Source organism: Leucopleurus acutus (genome assembly GCF_964270905.1).
Source record: "Leucopleurus acutus genome assembly, chromosome: 3".
In the NCBI taxonomy this organism is placed as follows: Eukaryota; Metazoa; Chordata; class Mammalia; order Artiodactyla; family Delphinidae; genus Leucopleurus; species Leucopleurus acutus.
Window position 1 is genome coordinate 73,230,401 of NC_139145.1, and position 14,466 is coordinate 73,244,866.

Below are 14,466 nucleotides of genomic sequence, written 5' to 3' on the forward strand. Positions count from 1 at the left end.
AGGGGTAAGATGTTGATGCAGACTGAGCGTCTTAGACCTGAATTTATGTGAGCAGCGTTTAGGTTTTGCAGGGAGGGAATGGTACCAAGATAGTAGGCTGGGCAGGATGTCACAGCTGCCTCCTTCCGTGGCTGGCCCACCCTGCTGTGGAAAGCGGGGCTTTGACCCTTCCCGAAGTGCAGTCTTAGTTCCCTTAAGGTGCGACTCAGGCACTTCCTTGTTTGAACTTGTTATGACCAGCATGTATTGTGTCCATAATTTAAATGTCTAAAATATTCGTCGAAAATATTCCTTTTAGGTGGTTGCAGGTGAGATTCTCTACTATAAAGAAAAGAAGTGCTGTTAGTTGAGAGGATTAGGAATAAGGTGATTTTTTTTTTCCCCCAAACAGCCTTCTTTTTCTTTCTTTCCCCTTCCTTTTTCCCTTCTTTAAATCATATCTGTGTCCAGAGATGGTTGAGGATGATAGGCCTCCAACCTTTCCCTAATTTCAAGGGGAAATTGGGGTCATGCAAAGACAGGCAGTACACTGATGGCCAGTATCTATGAAGATACCCAGTAGTCGGGGATTTGGAAATTGATTTCCTTGCTGATACAGGTGCACCCACGTGAAGCAAAATGCAGAGTTAAAAATTCAGAGTTTTACCTCTGGGCCTCCTTTTTTTAAAAGTTTCACTGTTAGGATTGGGGGCCAGATCTAATTGAAAGAAATGGGATTTGTGTGGAACTCTTCAGGAGTTTAACTTTATACAAAGTAAAGAGACTTGTGGAAAGGATTAATCCAAGAAGACAGACTTTTTAAAATAGCTTTTACCACTACCTCCTTTGTGTGTGTGTGCGTGTGTGTTTAAGTGTCTTTGGAAATAGGCAGGATGTGAGGAAATCAGAGAACCCTTACGAACAAGCTAGGAAAACACTGATCCTTTCCTGCTGTTTAAAACATGCCCAGCTTGCTGAGCAGTGGAAGATGTCACCGACACTTTTAAAACAGGTGAAGGATCTGTCGCTCAGCAATAGGACAGATTTTTTTTTTTTTTTTTGCAAAGAACACAAATGAGGCTAAGTATGTGACAACTGCTGTGGAAAGTGCCCGAGGCTGCGCTTCCACTGACAGCGCTTCCCTGTGGAACTCAGCACAGCTGATGGAGGGCCTTCTAGGGGAGAATTTGGTTTGGCTTCAAAACAGCAATCAAAGAACTTAAGACACTGAGTCTGGAGTAGTTGAATTACACTGTCTTTCCATACTCAGTACCTTCTCTTTTGCTTTGAAAAATTGTCATGGCTAGAGAATGAAGTTAAGGATCGTCACTGTGGTTTAAAATATATTTTACACCTGTGGCTGGCCCGTGTGTGCCTCTGCCTTGTGACCTGCACGTATGGAGTCACTTCTGGAGTGACACGCTAATAGTCAGCGACCTTCCCTTGACCACCACCCGCAAGCAGCGCCAAAGAGACCCTGGGTTGGCATTCTGCGACTTCAGCATGGCTGAGGTCCTGGTTGGAAAGAAAGCATCCGTCTTGGCCCCCTGGGCCAGAGCCCTATTTCAGCCCCAGGCTGAGTCCTACCCGTTCAACGGAGAAGCTTTTAAAAGCGCTTGAATAGCTAAAAAGTACTTTGGCTTTTTATTTGGGGCGGTCTCTGGTCTTTATACCTGGGGATGAGAAAATGAAAATAATGGTATGATTCCCAGTCATTGTACGTAGCTGTTGCTTTTGGAGTCGGATGATTTAAAACAATAACAACAGCAAAACAAAACCTGAAGCAGCCGCATAGCACAGGGAGATCAGCTGGGTGCTTTGTGACCACCTAGAGAGGTGGGATAGGGAGGGTGGGAGGGAGACGCAAGAGGGAGGGGTTATTGGGATATATGTATATGTATAGCTGATGCATTTTGTTATACAGCAGAAACTAACACACCATTGGAAAGCAATTATACTCCAATAAAGATGTGTAAAAGCAAAACAAAACCAAACCTGAGCTTTGGTTTCCGTGCGGTTTTTAGTTGAGGTTTCTGGAGGGATGGCAGTATTTGCTTGGACACAACGAGGTGCACCATTCTGAACTAGGTGTTGAGAAAAGTGAGCAGATGCGTGCCTTCTAACGTGCAGAAAAGGGTCAGAAATTACCTGGGGAGGGAGGTTTCAAACATCTTGTGTTCTCTTTTACAATGAGAAGAGTTTCTTTTGCCGTTTGACCAATGTGGGTTCAAATTCTGGCTCAGCCACTGACCCTAAGTTACCTTTTAAGTTTAAGTTTCTTATTCCTCATCTGTAAAGTACTTTCAGTCATAGCCTGTGAGGACTGAATGGGACAATGCCCAGTATAATCCCTCCTGTGTTATATGTGTTAAACAGTAGCTACTGATGTCATTAGTGGTTTTACAAGAAAGCCCATGGACTTGGAAATCAGAGAGGTTTGGCCTTGAATTTCAGCTCTTTGGGTAAGCTGCCCATCCTCCGAGATCTTCAATTTCTGCTTCTATAAAATGGGGACATAATGAGTGTCAAAGGAGATAGACAACATATGGGGGCCTGGTGCACAGTCGGCCCTTAGTAAGAGTTTGCCCCTGTTGTGTGGCGGCAAGTTGTAGAGCATGCATTGCCCTGATCACAGTTCTAGACGGAAAAGTCTTCACTACATGTAGGAAAGATAGACTTAGGAATGACAGAAATACAATTGTTGTAGTTGTGTCTGACAGGGATGGAAATTTACCCTTGACAAATCCTTTTAGGGAAAAGACGGGTGCTTAAGGAAACCATTTTTTTAAACATCTTTATTGGGGTATAATTGCTTTACAATGTTGTGTTAGTTTCTGCTTTATAACAAAGTGAATCAGTTATACATATACATATGTTCCCATCTCTCTTCCCTCTTGCGTCTCCCGCCCTCCCACCCTCCCTATCCCACCCCTCCAGGCAGTTACAAAGCACCGAGCTGATCTCCCTGTGCCATGCGCTACTTCCCACTAGCTATCTACCTTACGTTTGTTAGTGTGTATATGTCCGTGACAGGAATAAAGACACAGACCTACTGGAGAATGGACTTGAGGATATGGGGAGGGGGAAGGGTGAGCTGTGACAGGGCGAGAGAGAGTCAAGGAAACCATTTTTTAAGCTCCCTTGCTCTACTCATGAAGCAGTGATGTCAGGCAGAAAGGGTAGTTAAAATGCAAAGTGATAGACTGTGCCAGTGGTCACCTTTAAAGAGCTGTGATTTCCCCTACACGAAGTGCAGTCTCTGTCTGATGCTTTTTAAATTAAAGAGGTGACTGTGGGCAATCTCATAAAACAGCCAAATACCAGGATATGGAGAAAATGTGAGCATTAAGTAATTGTTCCCTGGCGCGCTCATAGAAGGTAAAAATATTGACTCAGAGCAAAATAATAAAACACCACTCCCGCTCTGGTTGTTGGTGACCTGAGAATCCCAGGATTGAGGGGTTAAGAGCAAGATGAGCATGGAGATTTGTGGCAACAGATGGCAGAAACCTGGGCAGGCTCCCCAATGGGAGTTCAGACCTGCCACGGGGTGTGGGGGAGGGAATCTTTCCTTGAGGCTTGCCCGTCTCCAGGCGGTGAACTTCCGCTCTGCCTGGCAGCGCTACCCCTCCCCGCAGCAGAGCCACCTGACTGTCCCTTTGTTGGGTCTGAGCGGAGCCGGAGTGCCCTGCCGACCTGTCCTCACTTGCTGTCAGTTTGTGGGTCCTGGAAACCCATCACCGGCTGCCACAGTCCGTGCTTGCGTGATGCAAAGCGGCTGCCACTCACGCTGCAGCTTTGCAGCCTTCCTTGCTCATCGGCACTCAGGAAGCTCTTGAAATAAGGTGAACAGAGAAAATATTGCCAGAATCTCTCTGCAGATTTTTCCCCCCAGTCCTCTGATTACACACCCTAAGTGCCGCTATCTGTGTAAATAACCTCTTCTTCCCCGCCTCCCTCTCCCCTCTCTGCTCCCCTACTCCCATACTCTTAGGCTCTCTCGAGTGATAAATAGCCGGGCTACTGCTCAGCGTGCACCAACACCTGGGAATAATCATGCAAAAATAACAGTGAGAGACTGCCGCGCGTCTGTTCTTGACATTAACTTTCCTCAGTTTGACAGGCTGCCACCACCAGCTGTTAGACTTATGGGTCTTTCTTTTTTTTTTTTTTTTTTTCCCACTGGAGATGGCTGCTTTCCTGCTTTCCTCTTTTGGGCTCTAGCTGGTTCCATCAGTGTCCCGTCAAGATAACAGAAAAGAGCTCTGACAAAGGAACTATCGCTAAAACCGACCAGTTCTCTCTTCTGCTCTTTTATTCCATTTATTGGTGTTATTTGACTAATAATTCCCCACCAATGTTTAAATGGAATATCTGATGATTACTATTTTAGGGTACTTCCCTCCAGAAAGGTAGTTATAACTGCCTCTCCTGAATTGCCTTTGAACGTAGCAAATCCTAGCATTTGGCTTTAAAGGGCCAAACCACCTATTGTTTTCTTTTCAGTTCAGGTCTCAAGTGTATTTGTAATAATAATCATCATATTGACAATGGCAATAGCTTTTATTTATTGAGGGCTGTTCCGTACTGGGCCCTGGGCTAATGTTGTTGGAATGATCTCAGGTAGTAGTCACCTTAGCAGCCAAGTGTTATTTACATCTTACAGAGGAAGCCACTGAGTCCCAGACAGATCAAGCACCTTGCCAAGGGTTCTTAAAGGTTGAGATGGATTCCGTATCCAGAGACTGATCCCTGCCCCGCACTGTCTTCTACATGCTGTTTCTTGTGCTCAGGCCACCATGGACAGCCCCTTGGATGAGGTTCTGCAGCGACACTTGTAATTTTGCTGGATTTGTATGTTGATTACTGCTACAGTCTTGCCCACTCTTGTTTTGCTAGCGGTGCCTGACACACAGCAGGTGTTAGTAATTATTTATTGGGTGGACATGTGATTGAGTTGAGGTGACTAAAAGGAGACTTTGGGGAGAGCAGTGCACAAAAAAAGAGGTACAGCTAGAGACGAGTAGAAGGAGACTTTCTAGAAGTGTAGGACTCATCAGGGCCTGATATAAAGTGGGGTTGGATTAAGCCAGTGGACGGCTGCCAGATGCCAGTGCATGAAAGGAGCAGTATTTCCTCAGGCTGAGCTTCTCAGGGTTAAGCCCTTTTTCTTATACTTTTAACACACTTTAACCGCCCTTAACCATGCATTTGGAGAGGATTATAGATTTATGTTAAACATAGGAGGATATAAAAAGGAGCTTTGTAAAAGTGGATGCAGGGTTAGAGAACTGTAATATCAGACCAGGGACTTTCTTTTTTCTTTTTCAAAGTCATTGTTTACTGAGCTAAGCACTGGGCATGAATTATCTCATTGCCGTCTTCACCACGACGCTGTGCAGGTTATTGTTACTCTTATTCCCATTTCTTAGGTCCAGACACTGAGCCTTAGAGTAGCCAGGTCATTTGCTCAGGGTCCTATGCAAGCAAGTACCACCAAGGTCAGGATTTGAATCCAGCACAACCCGAGGTTTATCACTGCCCAAGTCCAAGTGTATGTTGCTTCCTCCCCGGACTCCCTCATGGGAACTGTTGCTGCTCTCTGTCTTAAGGAGCCTCATTGGGTGAAGAAATTACGTTTCAGTGTATGATCAGTGAGTGACTGAGAAATCAGGGTGCAGTGGAGTTGACCTTTTGTATAAGGCAACAGTAACTGTTGAAGATCTTTCAAAATCCTGCGTTACGTATGGTGTCACGTGACTGTGTATTAGCTACCATGAGATACCCAAGAGAACCAAAACCTTTTTGAGGGGAACTTCTCCCACTGGGGGTGTTAGCTGGTAGGAAGAAATGCCCACACTCTGAATTATTTCCCTTTCACCTCTCTTTTGTCTCTAGTGTTAGTGTACGTTGAACCCGTTCTGTGAAGGTCTTGCTTGGAAGATGCAGCTCTTTTGTGCTCACCTGGGCTGCCCCTAGAGATGCTTAATTGCCCTTGCACACACTAACAGATATGGGCCACGGTTTTGTCTACAATGAGTAAGTTGGGTTAGATGACCTTCTACCGCCAACGTTCTGTGGTCGTCTCGGAAAAGCTGGAAACGCCAACTCACTGCTTGTGCCTGGGTAGGTCACTGCAGGCTGAGGGAAGCTCAGGCCTGTCAGCTGATGCCACGAGGAAGGTGGGCCCAGCATAGCATGTGAGCCAATTATCATGTTACGAGATAGTGGAAATTCAGACTTCTCCCTAATTTTTTGTGTTGGTCAACAAATGAAAAGGTTTTTAAAAGTAGCATACCTGCCAAATAAAACCTGCCTCTGGGAGTAGCTATCATTCCCCACCCCTTTTCCAGTTGGTGAGCACTGGGGAAGAGGGACCCCCAGTCGACCACATGGGAGGTCTTTGTTCTCCACTCTAAATCCTGAAATCTCAAGGGAGAAAAGTTCCCTTTTCTACTCTCACTGATGATGATGATGATGGGTACCTGTGGGAATGGGAGTTTTGAGCTACATGGAGGAAGTGAGTACAGTGGAAAAACTAAGAGAAATTCACTTGTGCAAGTCAAAGAGTTGAACCTCTAAAACTATATTACCTATTGAGTTCTCCTATCAAGTTTAAGAGTTTTAGACTATTACCACATTGGGGGGCTGTTTATGGTTAAGTTCATATTTATAGTCAAACTTCTCTGAATCTTACTTTTCTCATTTTAAAACAAGCATGCACAGGGCTCCAAGGTCCCTTCTTTAAATGTCATCAGCTGAACTGTTTTCATTGCATTTGAATTGTGTTAATGGAAATAAGTACAGTTAACTTGCTGGTAGGCCCAGGATACCATGGCCTCTCCCATCAAGCTTCTAGATTGTTCAGAAGCTTCATCTTTGAAATTACATAAATATCCCAAATAAGTATGTGAGTGTATCTCTATACAAATATATTCATAAGCAGAGTTATACTGAAATAGGGCTTTGGTCTAGAAATTCTGTTGTGAGAGGATTCGTCATCACTATTAGAAGGCCAAAGAATACATTTTCCAGTTGAGGACCATGGGCCTCCGTGAGGTTAAATGACTCTCCCCAGTCACAAGCTTAATTAATGTGGGAGGTGGGGCCAAAGTCCCGGTGTCAGCACACCCTGTCCCTATAACTTCTGTTGCGCGTGTTGCCCCAGGGTGTCCTGAAATTCAAAATTAGAGAGTTGATACCGAGACTCCTCACCTCATTTATTTTATTCCATTTTCTTGTGTATCTAACTGAAGCTATATTTGTTCTCTTGGAATTCATGTACGCTGTCGATCAAGGATATAAAGGATATCTTGAGAATATTGTTCCATTTTGTCTTTTCAGTTTACATGTGTAGCACCAAATTACAGTTGACAACTAACTATACAGATTAAGAGGTTGTTGGGAATCATGCGCAAAAAAAATGTGCAGTGTAGTGGTTTATAATTTTCCTTGGTCTTCTTTTTTTCTTTTTTAAATTCTAGAAAGTGATTTCAATCTCACGTAATCTTTTAGTTGTAATAAAGACTACAAGGTTGCATTGGCTTCCCCTGTCCTCCTTAAATTTTCTTCCTCAGAACCTCTTTCTTCATTTGTCAGCTCAGTTTTTTTTTTTTTTTTTTTTTTTTTTTGCGATACGCGGGCCTCTCACTGTTGTGGCCTCTCCCGTCGCGGAGCACAGGCTCCGGACGCGCAGGCTCAGCGGCCATGGCTCACGGGCCCAGCCGCTCCGCGGCATGTGGGATCTTCCCAGACCGGGGCACGAACCCGTGTCCCCTGCATCGGCAGGCGGACTCTCAACCACTGCGCCACCAGGGAAGCCCCTGTCAGCTCAGTTTTAAAATAGGAACTATCAGTGTGAACTTTGATCCATGTTAAGCTGCGTTTACACAAAAGCATAAATCACCACATCTGGGGTTTGGGGCTGTTAAATGCTTTCCTTTCTTGGACTCTGTGATCAAGAAGGAAGAACAATAAAAAGCATGGGGCAAAAGGAGTTTTATGGCAGCTTCAAGAGCAGGAAATTAAGTTTCTTTAGTGTGCAGTTGGATGAAGGGCTGTTCTATTGCATCTTGGATCACTCGGGCATGTGAACGTTGCTGTATCATTTTAGTGAAATGCAAACTGTAGAAATAGTTCCTACAGTCATATGAACAAGGCGCCCACACAGATGACTGCTTCAGCTGTTTATCTAGGAGCACACTTCCTCATATGACTTCTCTTGAAATACACTCTTTTTGTGTGTGTGGTTTTTTTTTTTTGACGAACAAAGACTATATAATATTATGTCTGTAGCCAAATGTTGATTTCTTACAAACGTTTACTGAGAATATATAAACAGACTAAGATGGCATTTTACCAGAACAACCTTCTCTGTGTCCTTTTTACACATCTAATTTGTTAGCCCAACTGATAAAACACATACGGTATCATCTCTTGTGTGTAGGTGGTGTCTCTGTGCAGCCTGAGGACATAGGTGATGTGGAATCCTGGCGCAGATGTGCTGTGTGTTTGGCTCTTTCACATTTGATAACCTGTCAGCAGGGCCAAAGCTATTCCGTAGCAGTCACAACAATGGTTAAAATGGGCGGAAGGAATGAATGAGTCTGTTGACCGTCTACCTACTTAGTACATGCATAGTCTTTGGTTTCATTGTGGCCTGACTCCTAAACTTTTTGTGGTGAAGGACCCCTTTGCTTGCTCTCCTCAGGATCGGGGTGCAAAGGAGTTATTGTACCACAAGATCTTGTGTTGGCTGTCTCTTTTCAGACATAGAGAGGGCTGCTGAGTCTTGGTCCAAACTCATCAGGAATCTTTGTTGAACCACTGAAAGATTTGTGCATTGGAGAAACTCCGATTCTGTTGAGCACACGTATTTATTTCTCCATTTATATGAATTCTGCCAAACTTTGCAGTAGAACACTTAGTTAAAAGTTGATGCTTAATACATGCTAATAAAAAAAAATACATGCTAATAATATCCAGTTTCTGTGTTTCAGTGTGTGTAATCAAATTTATGTATTTTATATATTTGGCAGAGTAGTTAATCTACTTTAGTAGTGATTTAATTCATTATGGTTTATAAAATACTTTGAAAACAATTTTAGTCCATCTCCTGTACTTGAATGGCCAGTGATGCCTATACGGGTATTTATTAGAGTTTCTCCTTTGGAAAATACTGCAGTGTTGAAAATACGATTTCACGACAAGTGGGAAATAGTCTTCCTTTGACAAAGCATATTTCATTCACATCTGTGGAGGCCGAGGGTTGTTAATTGGTGAATTTAGAAGGACCTTGAAGGCCTGTCTACAGCACAGGAAGCTAGAGCTCCAGTGTTTACCTTGTGTCATGAAAAACGAAAATGCTTATTTCTATTCTGCTTTGTATTTTGGCACCATTAAAACACTCAAAGCGTATTATAATTGCAAATGGAATTTGGAATGGTGATGTATTCTGGAAGTGATGTAAACAGATTGCATTGAAAAGAGCTCCGAGCATGCAGCACCACTGCAGTAAGCCTGTCTGTCTTTCAGGTTGACCCCCTGTTTACAGTGCCAGCACCACCGCCGCCGATTTCCAGCAGTCTCACGCCTCAGATTCTGCCCTCCTACTTTTCCCCATCTTCATCCAATATTGCAGCACCGGTTGAACAGCTTTTGGTTCGGACTCGTTCCGTGGGTGTCAATACGTGTGAAGTTGGAGTAGTGACAGAGCCAGAGTGTCTTGGGCCCTGTGAACCCGGGACCAGTGTGAATTTGGAAGGGATCGTGTGGCATGAAACAGAAGAAGGTAAATACAATTTATTTTTCATCTATTTTCCCATGCCCTCTTCCTCATGATGTATGTGTGTCCCACCTGTAAGGGGAAGTTGCTGTGTGGTGTTCGGAGAGGACAGAAAAGTGGTTTCGATGCTCTCTCGATTTCTGTTGAAATAAGAGCTATGTTTCTCTCTTCGTTCATGGCTGCTCTTACATTCATGAGCAATATGGTGTCCCTCAAAGTGGTTTTCCGCTTTAAGCACTAACTTGGAAGGCCTGTGAGAAGCAGGGTGAAGGTTACCCTTTCTCCTAGGAGGTGTCATGGAAATCAGAATGGGACATAGATCTCAAGTTCATTTCCTTCTTGGTTTGCTAACAGATCTGTCTCCATGTGGGTGTCGTCGTGTTGTTGAGGCTTTACATTTTCCCTTCTGAATCGACACAGGGTTCCTGCATTTAGCAGGGGCCCTTGCTGTCATGTGACTGTGGCTGGTTGTGCTGAGAGCTAATGAAGGCAAGGTCAAAGACTTAAGCCCCATTTGAGCCAGTCAGTTCTTTTCTGTGGCTGGAAACATAGCACCTTCCCAGCCCTTAACCCAGCAAGCCCTCTGGCAAGTGCTATTCATTAGTCACAAGAGAACCCAAGGTGCAAGAGAAATGGATCAGGGTGAATGTCTCATTGCTATTGGAAATACACATCAGGTGTATGTCCTACTGACGGTGGATCCAGACCGTGGTTGGCCACATCTCACATCTCATATGATCATCAAGTAGAGCGTGTTTCAGATGGCCAGTGTCCTTGACAGAGGCCAACAGATAATTACAAACTGAATATCAAGGAGAGAGCTGCATTGCTCACCGGGGGAGTGAGTAGAGGAGAGCATATAAGAAAGAAGCATGCCCCAGGGTACACCAGGGGACCAAAGGAAAATAAAAAACACAGGGGAAACATTTTTTCCTCTGAGCTGGATTGGTCAGGGATAAGGAGATGACTGTTGTCAATATCATGGTCTTTCGGGACAGGAGTTCAGAGCAAGGATAAGGGTAATAAGGATCTGAGACACAAAATCATCGTTTAGGTTCCTCTGTATCAAGGGGAAAAATTGAGGGCTGAAACTCAAAGGAGAGGACGTAAAATATATGCTAAAGTGGCTGAGTTGATGGGAAAGGAGAATATATTGGGGGTAATTGTTGGGGAAGAAATAGTTGGGAGAAAATAGTTAAGAACGGTGACAAACTAGGGAATGAGAATAAAAATGAAGACTGAAAATCAGGTGACAGGTGTAAGCATAGTGGTCAGAAGCCAGAAAACAGCCCAAGCTGTTTCAAGATAGGAAAAAAAAACTTAAGGGGAAAATATTTGAATTCTACATATTACATTGAATGTACTCTTCTTGTAGGATGGATTTGGTAATTAGATTTAAAATTTTTGTGGATAGCATCATTAAGGAAATAGCAAGATTGAATTATGTAAGAAGAGACCAGAGAAAGGGAATGAAAGCAGTAGATACGGGGAGCTCTCTTATTTGCTTAAATAGAACTGAGCAACAGTTAAAATTTACTCTTGGTTTTAGAAATTTGGGGGGTTTTGGGGCTCCTCCCTCTTTGTACTTTTAACTGGAAAGCCATTTAAAACAGAACTACGCAACCACATTGGGAGGAATTGATGTCAGAGGAGCGGGAATTAAACCTCTCCTGTCTTGCTTGCCTGTTTAGACCCTGTTCAGTGCAAGGGGTCCATGCGGGGAGACGGCTTCTCCCTCATTGCCTGTGGGTTGTGCGCAGTGCATCTTCCCTAGATTTTCCCTAGAGCAGAAGTGGTGGATAAGAGCTTCAGACTGGCATCTTGGAGAGAAAAGTATAGAAAAGGCATCAAGACATTAATAAGGTTAATTAGTAGAGGTGACTTTCAGAAACAAAAAGATTTGGCAAGAGTAAGGGTTAATTCCCATCAACTTAAAAATCAGATTTTCTTGTAACTTGGCTAATTGACTCCTTAGGGTGGAACGCTGTCTTCCCTTTCCTAGATATGACTTGGTGCCCATCTGTATAAGGCTTGTCATGATTTTATTTATTCCAGCGTGTGGTAGGACAGGTTCCCGCGGTGTGACCTTCCTGCATGGTAGATGTTGTAAAATTAAATTAAAAATTAAAAATCCAGAAAGCTTGTCGCTCTGGAACAGCTATAAGGCTTGGGTTATTTTTCACTGTGCTTAGGAGTCTGCTGGGTTTTGCCTTTTAACCTTGGCCTCTAATAAAAGACGAGACTATTTAAGGGGGAAAAAAAACCTGTGTTTAAAAACTATAGCAGTACATGAGTTGGTCAGTAATTCTGATACTCGGGGCGTGTGCTTAAAGAGCTTTCATCGTCATTATTATTTAGGAGTGATGTACATAAGCCCTCCCCGTTTTCTTCCTGTTCTCTGAAAATCCGTCTCCTAAGTCTGATGTAACGGCTCTGATCCACTGTGATCCACGCATCCCTGTGGGTGGCTTCCCTTGATTCCTACGGCAGACCAGTTGCTGTGGCAGCTTTTGAGGCGCAGCAGTGGAGCCCTCAGCAGCTCCGGCCTCCTTTGAATTGCCTCACATTTTCTAGGATTTGGAGTGTGTGGATATTTACTGTGGTGACAAGTAGGAGACGGAGCTGTTAATAGAGTTATTCTTGCTGAATAAACTAAACTTCTGACCTCCGTAGAATTTAAGAACTCGCCTTAGTAGAGGCCTGGGTCATTAGATGTGTGTTTAATGTGTAACCATTTTCAAGAGCATTCCGTTTGCATTTTTTTTTCGGTACAGTGTGTTTAAAGCTCTTGTACCGATTTAAAAATTAAACCCACTTGACCATTAATTTTTCCCTTTCGGGAAAAACAAAGAGAGAAACAGAACAAACACATTTGGAGCCACTTATTTGGCAGAGCTAAAAAAAGATGGATTTGGGGGGAAGTGAAGGGAAAGTAAGCTGTGGCTGTTCCTAGTATAAGTTTTCCCTAACAGAGCATTTGTAAAACTGTCAGTTGCCTTTGACTAACGTCCTATAGATTGAGTTGAATAAAATCTCTTCCTTGGTATTTTCGTTTTGAAGATATTGTATAACTGGTAGTGTTTTTCACAGACCCAATTTATGTGCATTCACGCATATGTGAAGCTTGTGTGTGTGTGTGTGTGTGTGTGTGTGTGTGTGTGTGTCTTAAGATCCTAGAAGTCTTAAAAGCTCCTATCTGCAGTCTTTGGGGGAATATTGAGCGTATTTGTGATTTCGTTGGAAGGTGGTAGGAACAGCAGAACTGGAATACGAAATCCCCACTAGGTACCTAATTGTTTCTTATGCTTGGATTCCTCATTTGAGGAGTGTTCTTTTAATCACACTTTCCCACTTGTATTACTGCCAGCCCATGAAGTCCTGGTTGCCTAAGAACCAAACTACGCTTCGGAATAAAGTGTTAGGAGAGAAGTTCCCTCTGGAAATAATTAGTGGGTTTCAGATCATGCTTAATAGTAGAGCAAAACTATTACTGCATTTGGATATATAGTTATTCTACTCTGATCTTTCTTCTTTAAGGTGAATGCATAGGAGCAATGACGTATTGTACAAAATTACTTGCAGATGTTAGAAGGAATTTCCTTAGCATTTCATTCCTGACATTTGGGACACACATGCCAGTGTATAGTTATTTGTTTGAAAATTTGCTCTTTTGGGGAGGGAAAAACAGAAAGAAAACATGGTGTATACAGCAATGTATGTGAATACCTATGTGTTGAACTTGGCTTTTTAGCTTTCGAGAATGTGTTTTCCTTTTGATTCTTGAATCCTGTTTCTTACTGTTTTTTTTTTTTTTGTTGTTGTTGTTTTTTGCCCACCCCGAGAACATACTTGTTTTGGTTGGGTCCATTATTCATTGTTATGACTGTTGTTTACCACAGCTCTGCCGTTCTGTCCTTAGGCAAAGCCACCGAAGAAAAGGAAGTGAGAGAAAGAAAATCGGTGTTTGCCAGTGATAGTGATGTCCTTTTAAACATCTGTAGGTTAGAGATGACTGGTTCTCCACTTTGTGCCTGTGAATCACCTGGAGAGCTTTTAAACCATGCTGATGCCCAGGCACCATTCCCAGGTATCTCCATGGTCTGGGCTGGCATCTTGGTCTGGTTTGGTGACCTGCCATTGGTGTTTTTTCATATGTCCCCAGGGGCTTCTAATGTGTAAGCAAGGATGAGAACCATTGTCTCAGGGGAAAGAGGGGATGTCCTGGCCCTTTGCAAGCTGCTCAACTTCTTCCCTTTAAGGAAGTCACATGTATTATTGTCTCATTTTCTCAGGTATGACATGGACAGAGACACCTGCCATGTTTACCTTACAGGGTAGATAATGTCTGTCAAGATGCTGTGGTGTGACAGGTGAGCATAGCTGTTTAATGACTGTGCTAGTGAGAAAGAGGGTTCAGCTTTGATCCTGAACATGAATTCCACATGGGTTTTGAGGGACTTAATGCACAACTGACTGGTGTACCGCTCGTCCTAATTTATTAGTACGGTGGGGTGGACCTTTGTTTCTCCAGTGAGCCAGACACTGTAACTTTGTCTCTGTGTGGTCTGCTGAGTTATTTTTGAAATAGTTCAGAAACCCAGAGTATTAAGGAAAGTTGATAAAAGTAGCAAATAAAAGATTGTACTCAGAAAACATTGAGAGTTTTCACAGGGGTCGATGGGAGTGCACATGATGACTTATGA

At 43.4% G+C, this 14,466-nt stretch overlaps 1 protein-coding gene across 1 annotated transcript in view; it reads left to right on the forward strand.

The window, feature by feature from the left end:
• The window catches only part of ZNF608 (zinc finger protein 608), a 102,400-nt gene that overhangs the window by 33,386 nt on the left and 54,548 nt on the right, over nt 1-14,466 (forward strand). Inside the window, exon 3 of the mRNA XM_082835049.1 lies at nt 9,514-9,769. Within this exon, the coding sequence (XP_082691175.1) occupies nt 9,514-9,769 (256 nt within the window). The remainder of the gene's footprint in view (nt 1-9,513; nt 9,770-14,466) is intronic.